Genomic DNA, 21,515 nt, shown 5'->3' with positions numbered 1-21,515 from the left:
GGTTCAAGGGAAAAGGCTGAAGGAACAAGGATCATATCATCTGGAGATGAGATACTGAGGCATGAGCTAATAATCATTTGATTCATGAGCATTTATCACAAAGAAGACTGAACAAATATTTCTCATGTCAGCAAGTGACACATGGAGACATATGTTCTTAAATTGCAGACATAAACCTTGATTATGTAAAAGAAAAAATATCTTGTCTTTCTCTAGCTATTATGATTAAAAAAAGAAACCATAGAACTGTTGTTTCAGGGGATTACAGAATTTAGAACAGACATCACTATAAGCCCAAATCCTAAATGTGGAGACCAACTCCCCAGATTTTTACTCACAGATAAGGCTGAGATTTTTAGTCATAGATATGACTGAGGCCGGCAGACTAAGCCAGCCAAACTTTTATTCATTCTACTCATTCTAAATAGTATCCCTTAAATTAGTAGTAACTTTTAGACAAACTTGACAAAGATCACAATGAACACTAGGTAAGTCCCTATCCCATCCAAATATTTTTTAAGTATTTGAACTGCAATCATTCACATGGATTTCTAAGCATTTTAGTTGTTTCCTAACCAATAACCATCACAATGAACTCACTTGTTTCCTTTCCTTATATATTTAGTGCACATAATAGATTGTGGACTATCATGATAAATAAGAACACTAACAAAACTTAAACTGTGAAAAATAAGAAGAGTTTTAAAAATGAGGTAAATGAAAGATGAAATTCCTACTTTTCTCACACCTGAAAAAATGTACAAATGCAGAAATATTGTATTGATCTTTTCAATTCTTGCCATTGGAGTGAAATCTATGGTCAATGCTGCTAAGTCCCTGGCAATGCAAAACAGTATAAGCAACCAAAAATTGTGTGAAGCCAGAAACCAGAGATCACAGAGACTTCCCTGGGGTGTCTGCCAAGAGGAGAGCAAAAGCAGGAAGCTGTGAAGCCCCTTAAGGAAAAGTAGCCACTCGAAGGAACAGCAGCAGCATGCAAACCCAGCGGCAGCAAAAGAGCCAGAGACAGCCAAGAGGTCACCTGAGGACCCAGCACCAAGCAAGCCCCCATCAGGGGGTCACTGACTTAGAAGCAGAGACCCATCCTCCTCCCCCAAGAAAGGCTTGGCATAAGTAAGAAACACATGGGCCAGAAAGCATAAGCTGAAATCTAAAGTTTTATTGAGTAACAACCGAATTACTTAACTATAGGGAGAGAATTAAAGGAGGAAAACCAGCACATGCCACACAGGATATAACTCCACCCCCATCCCATGCTCTCTCACTGATGAAGTTTAATGTTTTTTTGTTTGTTTTTTAAGATATTTATTTATTTATTTATACAAGCACTGGGTACAGTCAGAAGCACGGGAGGGTGAGAGAATTCACCAGAGCCAGACGGGGAGCAGAGCAGACAGAAGGACCGAAGTACACTGCTGAGGGGAGCAGCGGGCGGCAGATGTCTGCGCGCCATGTGGGTCACCTCCCTGGCCAGGGATCGAACTTGTGCTACAGTGGCTGCGGATGGCTTCATAGTACCGAGACTTAACCCCTTGTGCCACCAGGGAGGCCCCTAACAAACATTTCTTAATCTCTCCCTGCCTGCCAGAAATTAAACTACAAACTGAAAAATACTGCCTAGTCACTTGCTTTCTACAAAGTTATAATTGTAGCTTTTGAACTGAAGAAAGCCTAACTTTAATTAAGATTTTATTTCTCTCTGTCCCTTATCCTGCATGGTTTTGTATTCTTTCTTAGATAAAACAGCGGTTTTATATGCCTCACTTACATGAGATCACTGTCTGTTCTGTAACTAGTTTGCATAATGGAATTAACATAGACCTGGAGGTTTTTGAAATTTTGTACTTTCCCAAGCTCCAAAAACATTCCTGTTATGTTAACATCTTTATATTTGAGTTTTTATAATATAAAAATGAAAAGGATAAGTTATCCATGTTACCATTATATAAAATCGATCATCACTAATACACTAAAATATTTGCTTCAAGTTAAAAACATTATTTTGGGGGAAACTTACTTAACAAAGAATTGAAACAAACAAAAATATTAAGATTAAAACTTTTTTTTTAATTTTTAGAATCACCTCAAAGTTCCTCCATACATAATCATCATTAATAAGTAACCACAACAATAATGGCCAAGAGTTTTTCAAATGTAATGGCAGAGCATAGATCAAAAAAACTTAGAGAACCCAATGCAAAGAAAATCACACTAAAGCCTAAATCACAAACTCCTAAAAATCTAAACTGGAAATTGTGAGCAATGTGGGGAGGTGAAGGGAATATGAACAGTTTAGACACCATTACCTGCATGTTTTTATCAGTTGTCATTAATCAAGATTCTCTGCCAGAATATAAGACAAATATTAAAAATATAGCCCATGTGGAGTCAATTGTCAGGTTGTTCAACTCAATAATATTTATCTTAGAGATTAATTTCTGTATGGGTGTGTTCATGCTTGTTGGCGGAAGACATAAATTCTCTAACACTAGATTCAATTGACTGGGTGCAGGAGAGCAGTAAAACGTGGAAAAAATAGTGCACTGATATTTCACTTTATTTATTTATTTTGAATATGTATTTATATAAAATTTAGGGATTGGGCCCAGGGCAACTGCTACATGGATTCATTTAATACATTCGGTATTTTAACCACTTTCCTGTAACCTTGAAAGAGTGACAGGGTCATAGAGACAAAGAGGGTTGCTGACCAAGGCCGATTGTGTACAGTTACAGCTTGAATATCTGGAGTTTATATGCTTCTCATGTCCTTTTTTAAAAGTGCTGCAAAGCTAACCTGCTCCTAGTTGAGTCTGTGTCTTTATCCTGAGGCAGGACACCTTCAGGTTTCAGATGAGTGCTCTGCATCAGTGTGAAGCTCAGAGACTTCACTCCCTTCAGAAACAAGCAGCTTAATCAACTTCCTTCTTATCATTTCCCTGTCACCACTTCTGGGTTAAATTTGTCAAGTGAAATGTTGTGTCTCCCACCACATGTAGAACTGATAGAAATTATTGAGGTAAGGAGCCAAAATCTCTTCTACTTATCTTACTCCTTGATGTCAAGAACATTTATTAACTCTCTTAGACAATTGTGGTCTCATTTGTTTCTCACTGAATTTTTGCTAATAACCTTGAATTCCTGAATCAAAAGAAATATAAACTGGACCATAGTGGGTATAGGCAATTCAGATACAACCTATTATGGTTCTTTGAAAGTATTTTTCATTGCTGTAATTAGCCACAAAATAACCAAAATAGCAATCAATGCACAGAGAGGATTCCTGCTTCTGTTAGCATCTCTAGGTAAAGAACAGATGAATTATATCCTGCTTCTAAAAAATTGACCTATTATTTTGTAGCATGTTTTTTATTTTGTGAAAAACTTAAGAGCAGGGGTCAAACATTCTATGCTGCTAGCTAAAAGTCTGGAAGTGTACATCGTGGGTGCTCAGCATATTGGATTGAATGTCGTTCTAAATTCTTTCTTAAAATTCTTACATAGACTGGCATAGAAATGAGAGCCAGAAATTTAACATGCAGTGTTTGGAATAAGGACTTGCTTTTCTCTGAAGTCAGAGTAGTCAACCTCTGAAGTCAGCCAAGTACTTGAGATAAGGAAGGTTCCTTTTCTGCATTGGCCCAGCCTGGGCTGACAAAGGCAAATGTCATACAATCTGCATTTTTAAACATTCTTTCCTCTCCATTTTCATAGTGTTTATGTTTTCTGGAGCACATCTAAAAGATTTAAAGTATTTACTGTACATGTAAATATACTTTTAAGGGGAAAAAAAACAGATGTAGTTTTCACATGCGCGTTATTCTTAGCAGACAGTTTCTTTCCCCAAGCACAAAAGACTAGATATAAAAACAAACAAGAGAATGTGCTGCCTGCACAAATGGGTCCTTAGAGATAGATTTTTAGAGCATGATTTTTGTTTCCTGATCTAGCTTTTACCCTATCACTTGGTAACACTTAAAGAAATCTGACATAAATCATAACATTCTCAGAGTTTTTAAGGCTCACAGTTTAATTCTTTTTCTGTTTTGCCAGTTACTATGGTCAATGTGATTAAGTCATACCCATGTGAAAAATTATTTACACGAGAAAAATTTTGGTTATGCATATGTGTTTTTAGTAAGATTCATTTCTGCTAATGTTCACAACATCAATTGCAGGTTGAAACTAATTCATTTATCCTACATACTGTGGAATATTATTGTTTCCAAAAACCAAATAACCCTAATTCATAAGGAAATAAGTGTTTCTGTTACTAATTTTATATCATGGTTAGAATAATTACATTTTAAATTTTTAGCTGATAAACAAGTGATTTTAAAACATGTTCGTTAGAAATCCAGCTCAGAAAGAGATCATCTAGCAGAAAAGAGAGAAAGGCCCTAGTTTAGAGTAGTCTTCCAGAAAAGGCAGCAGAGATCAAATGCTAACATGCCTACCTTACAGGCTGTTTCTAATTTCATTTTATAGGTTGTAATTCTTAGGCTCTGATTATTTTTAATGGATTTTTTACTATTTATACCAACTTGAAACAAGTTTCAAGTGCACAAGTGTATTATTTTCCTTATATAGTTTCTATACTCCTAGAAAAGTTAGGAGCCAATGAAGATTGCAAATTTCACAAAATGAAGGTACTTATTTTTGTTTTACTTAAACAAAAACTTGGCATTAACTCCTTTTCTTGATACACGGTATGTCCTGATTTTATTTTTGTAGATTAAAGAATTCTATTAACGAAGGAGATTCTTGCTTGCTTCCCAAACTTAAACAACAGGATTAACAGACACAAAGGGTGCAATTTAACACATTTTATTGGCTGAGCGAAAAGGTCAAAATTACCAAGTTTTACAGAAGCACTATTAGAAGTATACAGTAGATCCCTTGTAGAAATCATGAAGGAAAGCCAGTGTGGGCAATGCCTCAAACAAAAATACAAAATTGTGTTGCTGTCTGTGACAGAAGCAGAGCAATTGTCAAGAGTTTCTCTTGGTTGAAAAAGAATTCAGAGGACTAGCAGATGTTTACAAATGCCCAAGATAGTTTTGTTCTCATATAGTATTTACTAAAAAGCAAGGCATTCTATAAATCTTAAGTAATCCACAGAATTCCTCTTAGTCCCTATCCAGTGATTTTGTTTTCAAATGAGGTATGTGGGTGAGATATATAAACAAAATCAGAAGGCTCAATTGAAGTGCTAACTTCCAGAAATCTATAAGGTCGTTTTGCCATTATTACCTCACTTCTACCATTTTGCTAAGGGAAAAAAAAATGAGAATAAATGTGATAGATGGGGAAAGACTTATTTTTTAGAAACCAAGATGTTTGCTTTCTAAAACAAAACTTACACAGCTAATCAGACAGACTTCTGCAATTTTTTGTGTATAAGAAGGGCTAGATTTCAGAATTACTTATATTCTACCCAAGAAAACCACTGATATGTTAGTGGGAGGGCAACTTTCCCTAATGATGTTGAAAAACTTTTTTGTGACATTTGGAAATTTGCAGTAGTCTCTTGCTAGTCTTCTGTCATGTCTTGTAATTTTCATCTTTTGGCAGAATTGGAAAATACTTGCAGAAAATCAGCTATGCTTACTTACAACCACATTTAGTCTTCAGCTATGATAGCAATACTTCTTTAATGTTCTGGTGTTCCTTTTTTTCACAGGGACTTTATGTGTTTGTGGTTTATTTCATTCTCCACAACCAGACCTGTTGCCCTATGAAGGCCAGCTACACAGTGGAAATGAATGGGCACCCAGGACCCAGCACAGCCTTCTTCACACCAGGAAGTGGCATGCCTCCTGCTGGAGGGGAAATCAGCAAGTCCACCCAGAATCTTATCAGTGCTATGGAGGAGGTACCGATCTTTGCCTTGCTCTTCTCCGTCTCTCTTTATCACATACAGACACCCCATCTCATAAACTGTACAAGTTAAATGGTGCTAGGTCACTTTTATATCCTTTCCCTACTGACATCCTTTGTGGTATTTGATTTGCTTACTGTGCTATCACACCTGTTATCTACTTCTTTTTTATCCCTGCCCTGTGAGCTCTACCAATCAATGGTGTGTAATGAGAAGTCATAAAATTTGATATGGCAGTGACTGCGAATGCTTCAGAAATGTTTCTTAAGTACTGCTTTTCTTTAAAAGTTACTTCCATAACTCTTTTACCTTTGCACTTTGTCAATCTCAAAAAAAAATGCTCAGTAAAGAGGAACTAAGCCAAAGCTCCTTTAATTTGAATACCAAAAATTATTTTAGGAAAAAAACTCATAAGATTGTTTCAGAAAATCTAGCTAGGATGTCCTTTATAAACTCTACTTCCCATTGCTCTCTGCATTCTCACTGCATCATTCTGGATTCCTGTATCTCAGTCACAACGCCAGCAACCTGATAGTAATGCCTCCCACAGCTCTGGGACTATTGGTCACATTTTAAAATATCCCTGAAAGAGATGGTAATGCAGGTCCCTCATAGTTTCTGTAGTGCCTGAGATTCACTTGTCTACCATACTTTCCATTGCTCATATACCCTCTCTGTATTAAAGAGCTAAGGGGAATAGTATTTATATTTGCATTCTGAAGAAAATGGCAGGAAATCAAAGTACATCTGTCTTAGAAGGAAACAGTTTATAGATAAGTAAATAGATAATTAACAAGTCCAAAGACAATTTTGGTTTCCAACATTAATGTAGAAAGTAATTTTATTTATGCCAGGTTAAAATTAAAGTAGGCAATCAAATCAAGTACAATATTTAAAAATTGAACTATGTCTAAATTGCACTTTAATGTTTAGAAATATAGTATAATTTCTATATCCCAAGAGTTCTTAAAACTGAATTATTTTACATCATGGTTGATACTGATAGATACTTTTAATTAATAATTCAGGCATGAATCTTTTAAAAAAATGTATTTTTTTAGTTGTTATTCAACCTAGCATTTGTCTGTCTCTGAACTGTGTAATACACTAGCCATTAGGTAAGTGTGGCTACCTAAATTTAAACTAAAATTAAACACCATTAAAAATTCAGCTTTATCAATCATCCTGACTACATTCAAGTGCTAAAGAACCTCATATCTGGTAGCTAATGTATTGAAGAACAGATATATGGGTGCTTTGGTATTGGATATGCTATGGTAATAATACCTGAATGGGGGGGCCGGGGTTCCCATACTTCTAAAATAAATGATGGTGTATACATCTCAGTAAAAGACAGTAAGAAACAAACTTTTAGTAACATTACAAAGTTCTTTTAGTGTTGGAATAGATGTTAAACTTAGTGAAATATTTTAACTTTTAATTATTTTTCATTTATTTCTAAAATTCTCGGGTCACTGTTCACTCATTACAAGGTATCCTGCAGTCTCTCAGGAAATCTTATATTGGGAGTCAGCAGCTGTGACAGTCAATTCTTGGGCCAAAGCCACTACTTGAATGTTCATTTGGGGTGTTGCACAAAGAGATACCATAAAGTATGCTCTGCATTCCTTGGAGGCTTAGTATTGGCATTGATCCAGCTGTCAATGAGTGCCTGTCAAAGCCATGCTAGAAAGCCATGCAGAGAAGGGAAAGCATTAGGAAAAGATTAAGTGGCTGTTTACCAGTAATGTAGAAGAAAGTGAATATATTAATCATTTCAGGATAGAACTATCTGTTTAATCATTTAATCAAAAAAGGAGGAATTTAGAATGCTAAATTAAAGACCTTGTTTGTTTTTTTCAGTTGAGTATGTCCTTATAGATAGCTATTATATTTTAAATCCCATGTTCTCTCTTAAAGATAAGGGAGGTTTTTCTCCAGTTCTTATATTTTTAACAGCTTTCTTTGCACATATGCTAAAAAGTAAAGTATCAGTTGGGTTAAAACAGTTTTCTCTAACCACACTTAACACCATAGAGATGTAAGTAATTCTAATAGAGAAATTATTTTGGATAACCAGATTAGATTGTTACATGGGGAGAACACTTTTCTAAGGAGTAAAGGAAAGCTTAAAGCTCTTAACTCTAAATCATTCAGTAGCATTTTCACTTGGTCTTTGTAATGAAATGAGTTTTATTTTCCAAATGAATTTCAGAGTAGTCTGTATATATTCATATTATCTTGGTTTCCTTTTTTCCCCACCCCAACCCACAAAGGTACCACCTGACTGGGAGAGAGCATCCTTCCAACAAGCTGGTCAGGCCAGCCCTGACTTAAAATCAAGTCCACAAAATGGCACCACGTTCCCTTCCTCTGGATATGGCCAAGGGTCACTGATAGCTGATGAGGAGTCCCAAGAATTTGATGACTTGATATTTGCATTAAAAACTGGTATGTATGAACCCACAAACCACATTAGAAGTAGGCACTCCTGCCATGCTGCAGTTTATGTATTCTTCCCACGAAGTTGCAGAAGTACTGTCAGCTTTAGCTCATCCTAATTCTCATGACCCATTCCTAATCCCAAACAAACTCTAGGATATTTGTTTGGGGCACCAAATATAACACAGCCTAAAAATAATTTATAATTTGCTTTTATGAAAAGGGCATACTCTTTTTTGCTTTATGAAAAGGGCATAACTAAATGTAACTTCTCCCAGAATCTTGCTAGAATACCGAGCTTATTTTGAAACAAGTTCAGTATAGGACAGTCTGGTAGGAATTTTAGTGAGGGAGTTTTGCCTCTAACTTGTGCAAGAGACCTTCTTGTGGAATATCTTTGAACCTTTCAAAGTCAAATTAATGAGCTCATATATATAGTTTTATAGTTTTCAGAGTACCATCATTACATATATTATTTTATTGATTCTTCATATATTTATCATTTCCACTTAATCTGTGATCCCAATGGATAGTTTTTTTCAAATGAAATACCAAGTTTTACTTTTTCCTCAGAAAGAATGTTAATCTGTTATTGTTAGAGAAATTTCAATGACCTTTTCATTTCTATATGTACAAACAAAAAGAGAAGATAGGTCCATGCTCAGATGAGTCTATTAACATAATTATTGAAAATATGCATTTGCTGCATATCTGGATTCCTTGGCACTGGAATTGTAAAAGAATGAATGAAAGGATAAAAAAAAAGAAACTTAAAGTTTGATGGAAGAAATACAAATTCACATGAACATGACATAAAAAGAATAATAAGTAGAAAGAGTTATTAATTATTAAAGGGATTAAGAAAAGTTTTTTAAATCCTCTCAACTGATTCTTAAAAATGTGTAGCTTTTAAGTAGGTAAGGTGGAGGAAAGGCATAGATTGAGGGAAAATATTTAGTCATAGCCCAGCAGTTCACCAGGGGAGAACAAACCCTGCAGTGTGACTGAGACAGAAGGGGTGTGGAGCCCCTCAAAATTAAATAATTAAATAATCATTAAATAACTCAATAATTAAATTATTAATCATTGTTAATAAACCCATTATAACATAATTAATAATGTATGATTATTATAATAAGTATTATTATTGCAAATAATTTATTATAGTTTGTTAACTGGGTGCCAACCTGCATCCTCCCTGAGATAGCCATAGTCATTTTCAGTGGGAGGATTCTCTGACCAAGTATATTTGGGAAACTGCAGAAATTCACCATTTATATTAGCACTTCAGCAGATCTAAAAAAACTGCTAGTGTGAAGAAACCCACTTTATTTAATTTGATTTAGTTTCATTTGTGGGGAGAACACTTGCTTAACATTTTGCATAATATTAAAATGTTCAGATGCCACATAAGGGGTGGGATTTTCACAGAAGCTAGTGTACTATTTGAGGAGAGGCCTGACCTGTTCCCTCTGGTTTTAAGGCAAAATTACTATTTAGAAGCAAAATCAGCATGTTGTGAGGTCATGACAGTGGTCTATGAAAATGGTCTAAGGTCTCAATTCTGAGGAATGGAAATAAAAATGAAAAGAGGTCCTCTGAGGAGATGGCTGGTTCTTCTCACCTAAGGTGATTTAGGCATCAGATCATATGTAGAGAATGTGTTTACTTGTTTGTGTGGGAAAACTGATGAGTTCCGATTTGGACATATCGATCATCAGCTCTTAAATATTCAGGTTGACATCTTAGACCAGTAATCAGGACCAGAGGTAATGATTTGAAATATGTCATTGCAGAGATTACATCAGAAACTGTGGGGATAAATATTTTTGATCTAGGAGAGTGGGAGGAGATCAATGAGAAGTAAAGAAAAGAGGTAAGTTAGGGAGAGGAAGGAAGGGAAAATACAAGGCAAGAGAAACAAGGACAGCCTAAATAATACCTACATTTAAAGAGTTCCCACAGGGGAATCTATAACATAGTCAGAAAGAGAACTAAAGAGGGAAGAGAGTTTTACAAAAAGAAGGAATGAACATAAAATACTCACTTGAGTGGGGCCTCCCCGGTGGTGCAAGGGCTTAAGACGCAACATATGAAGCTGTCCGCAGCCACTGCAGCACAAGTTCGAACCCTGGCCAGGAAGGTGACCCACATGGTGCAGCAGACCTCTCCTGTCTCACCCACTGCTCCCCTCAGCAGTATATTTCAGTACATCTACCTGTTCTGCTCCCCACTCTGTCTCTGATGAATCCTCTCACCCCCTGTATCTCTGGCCTGTACCCCAGCTCTTGTAAGGATAAATAAATAAATCTGTAAAAAAAAAAAAATACTTGAGTTAGGACAGAAAAGGGAACTTTGAGATTACAAGTAATTCTCAGGCGATTTTGTCCTCAGTAGTGCCAAGTAGTCAGTTGTTGATGTTATGACACTGGAGACATAAAGCAAATTCTTGAAGCTTAATTAAATTAGCTGTGGGTCCTATATATATACCTAACAAGTATTAAGTGCATGCAGCTCAGGAATGTATGGAATGACTTGCTTATAGATAGAGTTTAACATTCTTTAGAGTTCACTAAGCTGCTTAGGAAATATATAATTTAAAAGACCAAAATAACCGTCTCTATCATTAGTTCCCCATATTAAAATTTATTATCATAATCAAGCACCATCACCTAGACACTTCCCATAATAGAATATGGTCAAATCAAGGAAACAATCCTCATGCCATCCCATCTGTAACAGAATTTAGAAATGACACACAGGCTGTTTTCAGCCCAATAGGCCATTCTGATGGACCCTCATTATATTTTATCATTAACGTTAAAAGGTTTTGAGATATTCCATAATATTCCTGAATTTCTGTAAAAAGGTCTAGCAATGGTATGCTTAAAATCTAGCTTACTTTTAAGTGATTTCCAATCACTATTTGATTGGAACTAAGTAATAGCTGCAATTGAGACGGAGCATGAATGTTTTGCTTGGTTCAGTGCTCATCAGACGTGTGCCTCTGGTATATACTAGCCTCCTTGGCTGCTGTGACCTTTGAGTCTACAAACCTTGATCGAGCTCAGATCTGCCTGAACGATGGATCACTCCAAGTCAAGTATTGGAAACAATTGGTCTTCCAAATCTTTTTATAACCATTGAAACCATTTCCTCTGCCCTTTTAATCTCTCAAAGATCTCATCATCTTTTAATCTGATAATACTGAAATATTCAAACACATACTAAAATACTTATATTAACTCAATAGGTAGAATACCTTTACTTGGGTGCAGTGAGAGGAATTTAATGTCAAAATGCCAGTGCCCCATGGGACAAATGGAAGACTTAATGCTCGTTTTAGCTAAGACATTCTCTTTCCAATTACATTTATATTAAATCTGAAAATGCTAAAAATCTAAGAGGGAAAGCCTGGATAACCAGTTTCTGATTGGGAAAATACCTTCACTTCTTCACAAGCATTTACAAATACATTGACAGGTGTCAATTTCCGATTTAACAGCTACAGTTGAATTCCAAAGTGATCAAGACAGTATCCTGTATGCTTTTTGTTTTGTGTTATTTTTCCCACATTTCAAAACTGCAACACAGGCAAGTATATTAAAACAGTTTGGATGAAAGAGAAACCCTGCTCCAAAACTAGTCACAGACTTTCTTCATCTGAATATTAACCATATTGAATACTTTTTTAAAAAAGAAAGAAAGAAAAATCTGTGACCTTTTTAATTTTTTTAAATAAATTATTTGCCTTTTTATGATAAATCCACATTTCATTCTAAAGTAGAGGACAGAATATCCTTTAATTAGTTATTCTTGAAGTGTATTAGCCTTTCCACAGGCAAATGAGATACACAGTTCTAGACAAGTGATGTTCTGGTTATTGTTAGTTTTTTTTTAATAGAACTTTATAATATTTCATCAGTGCCCCCAAGTAGGATCTTAGGAGAATGAGAACAGTCACCCTGGGACAACCTCCATTTTAGGGAAGAAAAGAAGACACTGAGATAACTAGAACAGAGACTCAGTCTACACAGAGGCGAGGGTAGGATGGAAGGACATGTAATCTGCTTACAAGAATTGAGCACTGCAATTTTTTATTAATTTTTAACATCATTTTTACACAATATTTGCTTCATATTTACACAGTATTTGCTTCCCCCCCACCCTGTCAGGTGTCGTCCCCATAGAATTTCCTTCACCAATGCACCTGTGCACCATCACCACAGCCCCCTGGAGCCCTGCAATTTTTATGTTGATGCAGAGCTAACTAGATTTGGAAAATACCAAGTTCAGAGCATACATGGTTTAGAAACAGGTTCTTTCTTCATAGGGGGATTCTACAGAGAGACTAATCAAACTCCATTATCCCTATTTCCTTAGCTTCCCGGTTTCACCTTAGCCTGGCCAATGGCACAAATGTCATGGTAAACATTGTCCTTTGGAAACCTTTAAGTGATTTATTTTTCAATCAGAAGGAAATAATAAGTCCTTGGACATAAATTAAAATTATTCAGAATTTTAATGCCCTAATACACAGACTCTTTGATAAATTTCTTTTTCAGAGACAGCACATAAACCCAAAATGACTTTTTTTACTTTAAGAACTTCCACAGCCCAATATACTAAATAAAGTTAGTTGGCATCAATGTGGAAAAGTAAAATTTGGAAAGATTTTGATTTTTTTTTCTTCAGGTCATTAGAAAAATCACAATGGTCCTCAGCATCAGAAACTCTCTTTTGGAATCCCAGTTCTGCAGTCTCTCACATATATATATACATACATATACATATATATAATATATATATGTTATATATATATGTTTTATATATATATATATATAACTTTCAGCAAGGAATTCAGCCCCTTCAGATCCTCATTTATGAAATAAGGGTTATAACAATTAGCTTGTGAATTTTCATGGGGTTTGCAGATTGTCTATGTAAAGAATCTATCAAGGTTAGGCAGAGTCTAATTTTGGTACATTATATGAGTAGTTTGGTTCAATTTATTGTTATTCTTTAAAACAATTTTAAATTTTCATTATACATTCCGTAACACCAGGGTGTGCACTGCACTATGACTTTTGAGTGAATTAGGTTTGAGGGTACTTGAATATGTGCCAAGGAGTTTGAAATTTACTCTGTATAGCAGACCTCTCCTGTCTCCCCTGCTGCTCCCCTCAGCAGTGTATGTGTTCTATTCCCTATTCTGTCTCTGGTGATCCTCTCACCTCCCAAACCTCTGGCCTATACCCCAGTTCTTGTATGCATAAATAAATCTTTTTTAAAAACTGAAATTTATTCTGTAGACAAATGTGAACTCTTGAAACCTGTGGTACAAGGATTAGCTTTAACAAGATTGAGAGCTGCTACCACAAGAGGCAGTATGATATAAAACATCCTATACTGGGGGTCAGGAGGCAATTGGATAGCTTCATTCTGTGACTTCCCTATTGTGTGAAGGGGAAACTCAATGAACATCTCAGATGTCCACTAATTTCCAGTATTTGTAAAGTTGGACTAAAATCACCCCTTTCCCAGTTGAAATGTTGAGGAAAGGAGAGACACTAGATGAATGTAAATTGCTCCTTGTAGTTCCTTTTTTTTAAATTTTATTTTTATATTCCCCATACAATTGCAACCCCCCAATCCCTCCTCTCACCACCCCCGACCCCCCATAGTGTGTCTCTGGTTCATAGTTGTTTGTTGATTTTGATTTTTTCTTTCTTATAGTTATTCTTTTTCCTGGTCCCTTATTTAGGTTTTCTAGATTCCTGCTATGAGTGAGATCATCGGTATTTTTCTTTTTCTTTCTGGCTTATTTTGCTGAGCATGATCCCTTCCAGTGCCATCCATGTTGCTGCAAATTGCATGTGTTTATCTTTTTTGAATGCTGAGTAATATTCCATGGTATATATGTAACACATCTTCTTGATCCAGTCATCTATTTTGGGGCATTTGCGTTGTTTCCAAAGCTTCCTTATTGTTCCTTTATTGCCTGCTCTGCCTACCATGGGGGAGAGTTAGTATTATCATAGTTTCTGAATTTCTCATGCAATTTTGGCTTAAAATGTAAGTGTGACCATTTAATGAATTACAAAGAGACAAACGACCTGGATTGTGCTCCCAGTTCTGCCATGTTAGATATGTGTTTTCTGGGTACTGTGAGAGTCTCAGTGAGGGGTTAGTTATTGCGTCCTATGCATATATTTCAATTGGGAGGAAACTGAAAAGGAGTACCAGCTGGGTCCTGGAGATGTGATTCGAGGGGAAGCTGTATCTAGAAGTTGCTGATGTCTCACAGCTACTGACCAGCAGTAACAGGCAGGTGAGGCTCACCACTTGTAAAGCTGCACTCTGGTGAACTTCCTTTTTCATTTTGCTCTGTTTGTGGCAGTCTGCTCAGCTGACTTTCAGTAGAAAAATTCTATCTAATGCGCTTCGCTTCTAGTGGGGTTTAGAACAGGCCAACATGGAAATCAGTGAGAGCTGGTACTACCTCATAACTAAGCCGCACTCTTCCCTGATGCTCATCATGAGGTCCTCCCAGGCTCCCTATGTTATAGGACAGGGAGAGGGGCAGCCCAAACCCCGCAAACCTGTCTATTCTAAGTGGGTTCTGCCATCCGCCGCATCAACACAAAACATAGGAGACTTTAATGGGAAGGAACTTTAATAAAACTAGGAAACAATACAGGTAAGGCAAAGAGTCTAGTTTCTAAGTGAAGCACCCAAAGTTACCCGTCCCCTCGTTCTCCTCCTCCTGCTCAGCTCCACCCTCCCTTGGGTGGGGCAGGGAACCTCCCCCTTTCCTGGGGACCACCCTGTTGCACCTATAGTTGATCTCATATAGAACATCTTACTCAGTCCTTTAGTCCCTCCTCACCTGGATCAAGCTGCTACAGGTCTCCACTGAGGGTCTTCTGAGTGGGAAAGTTCCGCTGATTCCCTAGCAGAGAAGCACAGGCCTTTTGTCCTTCTAAGGCATGGGACCAGACTCAAATGTTCCCTCAGAGGCCAGGTCAATACCACAAGGATTCAAGAGGACTGAAAACCAAAGGATAGTACCAGGTCCATGGATTAGGTTTTTTTTTTTTTTTTTCATTTCTAAAATACAGATCCAGAGTTTCCTTGTCTTCTTTTTCAAGAGAAACCCAAATCTGAGTTTTTTGGTTAAATGCTTTAATTTGGGCAAATAGATAAAATTTAAAAATACATTGTCATTGACAATATTCTAGTTCTTAACTTGAGCAAAAAGTTCATGGGTGTTTGTTATATATTTTGCTTCAGGACTTACATATACATTATATATGAGGTGCCATATACTTTTCACCCTAACTAAGGCAGTTTGAGCATGTAAAGGAAATATGATTAATTTTTTTTTAGGTATACACTGGAATTTTTTCTTTTCAAATATTGTCTCCTCCAGTCCCCTGTTTTGAAAGAATTGTAAAAAGAAATATTTGTGAAAGGGTATAGAAATGGGCATTGATGGATGGGCAGGAAGATACTCAATTTAACATGTAACTTGTAGAACCAGTCAAGAGACCTGATCACTTTGAGGAAGCTAATGAGCTTTCCTTCTCTAATGAGCAAAGGCTGAAATACTAGTGTTCGATAGGGTAAAGCCAGATTAGGGAGTGTCTTAAAAACCAGTGCAGAGGGTTTCACGCTTAAGCACTTGGTGATAGGAACTACTGTTTGATCTTCAGAGGGAGTGGGCAGTGGAATGCAGAATGGGCCAGAAGAACATAACAGTAAAGACAGAAGAAGAATTTTTAGGAACTACTAGGATGCAGAGCATAGTTTATTAATACTTTCAATAAACATTCACTAAACCACAGTGTGGTGCGTACTGTCCAATGAGCTAGGAAATACAAAGATAGGAAGAACACAATCCAGTGGGGTAGTGAGAAATTTTTTAAAAATCACATTTCCATGAGTAGCAGAGGTGATACTACAGTTGATATTTATGGGAAGATTGGAACCAGCCAGACTAAGGAATTGGGGAATGAGAAGAGCATCCCAGGCAGACACAGAAATACTAGTGAGACATCACTACCAAACAGACAAGGGCCAAGCTATGAGCTTGAACCAGACTGAAGAGAAGGACTCCAGGACTCAAACAGCAGAAGGACATTTAAAGAAAGTGGAAAAGGGACCTCCCTGGTGGCACAGGGGTTAAAGACAGTGCTATCAAGCAACTGCAGCATGAGTTCCATCCCCTGCCGGCTAGGAAGCAACCCACACACAAAACAGCAGGCCTCTGCTTTCTCTCCCACTGTTCTCTTCTGCAGTGTATTTCAGTGGATCTGCCTGTTCTGCTCCCCATTCTATTTCTGGTGAATCCTCTCCCCCTCACCACCTCTGGCTTACATCCCAGTTCTTGTATACATAAATAAATAAATCTTTTCCAAAAAAATAAACAAATAAAGCAGGAAAGCTCTGAATGGTACCAGCAGATAGAGGATGACAGGCGCAATGTTGCAGCATCACAGAAGCAAAGGGAGGAAGTGGAGTTTCAACAGCACCCTTTTCACAGAGGCCAGGAAGAACAGAGACCCAGAAGAGGGATGGTCATTAGCGAGTTCCTACTTCCGTACCAAATAGGTTAAGATGACGCTAATTCGCCATCTTCACATAACTACCAACTCTGAAGAACCACCTTCCCTCTGTGTTAGACAGAAAGGGAAGTCTCAACCACCCAGGCAACTGGGTTTTCAGTTTCCTTCTCATTTGCAGAGTTTAGTGCCCAGCACAGAGGAAGGAGCTGAGAGCTGTATTCTCTGGTGATTCAAACCAACAGCACGCCCAGTGACCACATCCCCATTCTGTGTGTGTGTGTGTGTGTGTGTGTGTGTGTGTGTGTGAGAGAGAGAGAGAGAGAGAGAGAGAGAGAGAGGAGAGAGAACAAGATAGTTTATGTGTTCCCCTGCACACTATGAGAGAAAAGACCAGGGGTTACTCTAGAATAGTGTTAAGATTTTTTAATTATTCTGAGTTGTGAAAAAAAGTAATGAACTGTCAAACTTCTTCGAAAAAAGAGGTCTTAGGCACTATCTATAATTAACAGCTAACTTTGTGGGGTTTTTGTGTTGATCCGTGTTGGCACTGTGTTATATAATTATTTTTATCTTGGGGTCAGATCTGAGTCATTCAGAGCCTGTGGTTTCTGGGCACTGATATGACACCAGGTGCTGTCAATACACATCTTACTTCTTGGATCTCTGTCCACACTGAGCCTCAATTGCAGGACCTGCATGTGGAATCACAAGTTATATGTTTTCTAACAGCAAATCCTAACCCCCTGCTGATTTTTTTTTTTTTTTTGGTAGTAAGTCTCCAATTGAGGAATGCTATATTGGCAGTAAGTTACATCTGTCAACCATATGGAAACAAAAAAAAGATTAATAACCCAAACTGATAATTTTAGAAGTCAATTTTTACTTATAAAAACTACCGAAAGAAATTTAAATTATAGGCTTGTGATTTTTAGGTATTGATGCTTTTTATTCTACATGTTTAGTTCACTATTTACTAATATAACAGAAAAAGCATGTGCTGGCCTAGTGTAACTTGACCCTTAGTTCACTGCAGTAATAGTCAGGAGTTTTGTGTTTATTCTTTTTCTATTTCAGGTGCTGGTCTCAGTGTCAGTGATAATGAATCTGGTCAAGGCAGTCAGGAGGGAGGCACCTTGACTGACTCCCAGATTGTAGAACTAAGGAGGATACCCATTGCCGACACCCACCTGTAGCACCCTAGCCACCATTAAAATGAGGATCCTTTCATATTTTTATTGACTTCGTACTAAAACTCTATAAGTACATGCTCCATATTGTAGGAATCTGAATTGTAGTGGATGTTTAACCCAGAAGTGATTGTTGTGTTTGGAATGTAACACTTACCTTTATGCAACTTGAAAATTCACTGTTATAATGAAAAACTGGATTGGTTTAAATCTTTAATAGGATTTGCATATTCCAAGAATATTAGTTGTTTTTTAACCATTCTACATGGCTAACATTGTTTAATACAAGTAATAACTGAATAAAATCAATAGAATCCATTTGTTGTCATTAAGTTTCATTATTTGTGAGGAAAATATGCATGAGCAAAGAAACAACCTCTTGCATAGATGATGTCAAGTAACCTGTTTCTTCCAGCATTGATATGGGAGATGTACATGCAAGATTTTACAGCTCTGAGAAGACTTTCATTCCAAAAATACCACAAAATTGATTGTTGCCTTTTCACCTGAGTGTATTTCTCCATAGTTTGCTTAGTCTTTCAGTAAAGTATGTATTTCTGCTCACAATAAGATTAGGAATCTGAATATCTTCCAGGGTGAATATTCTGTCCCCAGGTAAAATTAACTCCATCAACATTATAGTACAGCAAAGAAGGAGATCATTCAACAGTATAGAATTTGTTTGGAAGAACTATTTCTTGTGTTGGCTTTTTCAGTCTTTCTTTGTCTGGAATAAAAAATCGGAAAGTCTATTCCAGAACAAACACTATTGTGTTCATGATGATTTCATTGCCTGTAGTTCCAGAAGAATCATTAGAAACAGAACAAGTTTGTCCTAAGGAAGCCTTTTTGACCTTTTATTTTGAAATTCTTGAAAGTGTTTGTCTATGAGAAAATTTTGTTCTGTTAATAATTTTCCTTAGAGCCATAATTAAAACATCCAAGTGCTCTATCATTGCTGAAGCATGGATTTATTTTTGTAAAACCTGAGCTGGCATTATTTATCTTACTACATTAAAAATTGGCTCTTTCCACTCCTCTTGTTGATCCCTCTCACATAGCTCTCTCCATTTGAGTTTTGATAGGTGGATTGTTATTGTGATTAAAAACCAAAAGATGCACAATCAAACAACATAAAAACAAGGCTGCATCATTGGTGAAGTTATAACCCTTTTTAGGGACTTTAGAAATAATGGTAATAAGACTGAATTTATCTTAAGTGACAAATAAGTCAGTTGTATTTCAACTTACAGCACTGTACTATAGTCTGTCCCATGATAGAGTAGAAGTAATTAATGGCATTGGTTGAAATACACAAAATTTAACATGAAAATTTTGAAATTAGTAAGCATTCTAAGATTTTAATGGGCTTCAATGGATTTGGTGCTCAGGTAATCATTACATCTGTAGTAATTACAAAAATGTGAGATTTAATTGTGTGGAATACATGAGTCATAATCACTGTAACATTTTTGGAAAATGATTAACTTTAGATGTTAGTTCTCCAACAAAGGTAATTGTCAATAGCTATTTATATTGTCAGATGTTGTCAGAATTTGGAAAGATTTGGCCAAAAACATGCTCAGTCTGGGACACCTTTCTTTAGGTAATATGGCTTTTATCACTGTACAAAACACTATCTTGAAAAGGAAGCAAAGAACCACCTGCCTCTGATTCTTTTAAATATTGGGAGGAAAAAAAAACATGATTTCTAGAAACCACAGTGCTAAAACAAATAAACTTCATATTCCAACAGCAGCAATATTTTGCCATCCTGTTTCCTCCCAATGTGGATTGAAGTGGGACATCTGCCAGGGAAGTGTGAAGTGTGATGTAGGAAGAAGCAAATAAAATAAAATTCTTAAGAATGAAAACTGAAAGGTTGGGGCTACAACTCTTCAACCATGGTCTTTTTCAAGTGGATTAATCCTCTCTTAGCACATGATATTTTTTAAAACAGCTTTATTAAGAATTAACATTTCATACAACTAGCCCATTTTAAAGCATGCAATTCAATGAATGGTATTTGGCATGTTACATTGTTGAGTTTTTTTAAATTATGGTAAAATATATATAACAAATTGACCATGCTAGCCATTTTTAGGCATACAATTCAGTAACATTACTTACATTCATCATAGTTGTAAAAATATCACCTTTTTCCAAAACTTACTCCTCAACCCAAATAGAAATTCTTTATTCAACATCTCCAAGCTATTTTCTTTTCTCAGTCAATAGACACCTGACATTTACTTGGCCAAAATCTCTGCTGCTGTATTTTTGTGATTTTTAAATTTGTTTTTGTTTGTTTTAGAATTTTTTTTCAACTTTTTCTATTTAGAATGGTTAAAAAAGGATTTTCCACCAACGTGGATACCCCGGGAGGTCACTCTCCCGGGCTCTGTCCAGGTGGCGAACAGGAGCACAGGGCACTGCCCCATGATGTAAAGTCCCTTTCCACGACGTTGGAGATAAAGCTGGGCCCTGTGTCTGCACCTGCATATTCCTACAGCTTCTCAGAGTCCTCTAGACCATGACTGGGGAGACAAACCATGCAGGAAACAGCTATAGCATTAGGATTTAGGTTGATGGCAAACAGTTGGGTTTCATCAGTTTTGGACTGCTGGGTTTAAGCCCCTGTCTTGTTTTAAAAAGAAAAATAAAGATCGCCATTTGTAAAAAAAAAAAAAAAAAAAAAAAAAAAAGGATTTTCCTAATTTGGATGCATATACAGACTATGTATGCAGTTGAGGATAGGGATAAAAGTAGAGCTAGTGAAATTCCTACTAATAATGAAACAGACAAATGAAAATCTTAGTAAGCAAAAAAAGAATTTTCACTCAGGAACTTTAACTTTGAGTTGGTTTCAGTCTCTTGAGGTGTTTTAAGTTTAATAAATATACGCCATATTTCTAAAGTCTGATCAAAGAAGTTTAAACATGTAATGGGGATATGACTGAAAATAGAAGTGCGTCTCAGTGAAACAGTTCTGAAAAGCAGTGCTATACAAGATCAAAGGACAGTACCAAGATTGAGGAAAGGTCACTGGCTGTGAGTTCTTACCCATGTGCTCATTGCAAGACTGGTCAGGCTCACAGGACAACAATAGGATTTATTTAACATGAGATTGGGAAAAAGAAAAGAATTTCTAAGGCCAAAAGAAGCCAGCTATCTCACCCCAGATAGTGTCCATAGTATCCAGAAATCCCAAACAAAAGGACTTGTTTGTACATGTTGGTGCTGTCCTATCAATAAGGGCCTGAAGCTTATGGCGCACCAGCAAGCAGTGGGTCAGGGTCCAACTCACAGTGGCTTTTGGAGGGGCTCATAGTTAGGGTTGTTGAGGTGACGCTACAGTAGCCCACAGTAACATTCTGAAGAGCGGGTTGGACAGTACCAGACACTGGATTGGCCAAC

At 36.7% G+C, this 21,515-nt stretch overlaps 1 protein-coding gene across 1 annotated transcript in view; it reads left to right on the top strand.

The window, feature by feature from the left end:
* The window catches only part of ADGRV1 (adhesion G protein-coupled receptor V1), a gene marked incomplete at both ends in the record, with an annotated part of 443,017 nt that extends 424,913 nt beyond the window's left edge, over nucleotides 1–18,104 (top strand). Inside the window, 3 exons of the mRNA XM_084233539.1 lie at nucleotides 5,705–5,896; nucleotides 8,179–8,353; nucleotides 17,986–18,104. Of these exons, the coding sequence (XP_084089665.1) occupies nucleotides 5,705–5,896; nucleotides 8,179–8,353; nucleotides 17,986–18,104 (486 nt within the window). The remainder of the gene's footprint in view (nucleotides 1–5,704; nucleotides 5,897–8,178; nucleotides 8,354–17,985) is intronic.
* Nucleotides 18,105–21,515: the final 3,411 nt, after the last annotated feature.

This window comes from Talpa europaea (genome assembly GCF_964194135.1).
Source record: "Talpa europaea genome assembly, chromosome: 5".
Taxonomy (NCBI): Eukaryota; Metazoa; Chordata; class Mammalia; order Eulipotyphla; family Talpidae; genus Talpa; species Talpa europaea.
The sequence above is the reverse complement of the archived record's forward strand: the minus strand, read 5'-3'. Positions and strand labels throughout refer to the sequence as shown.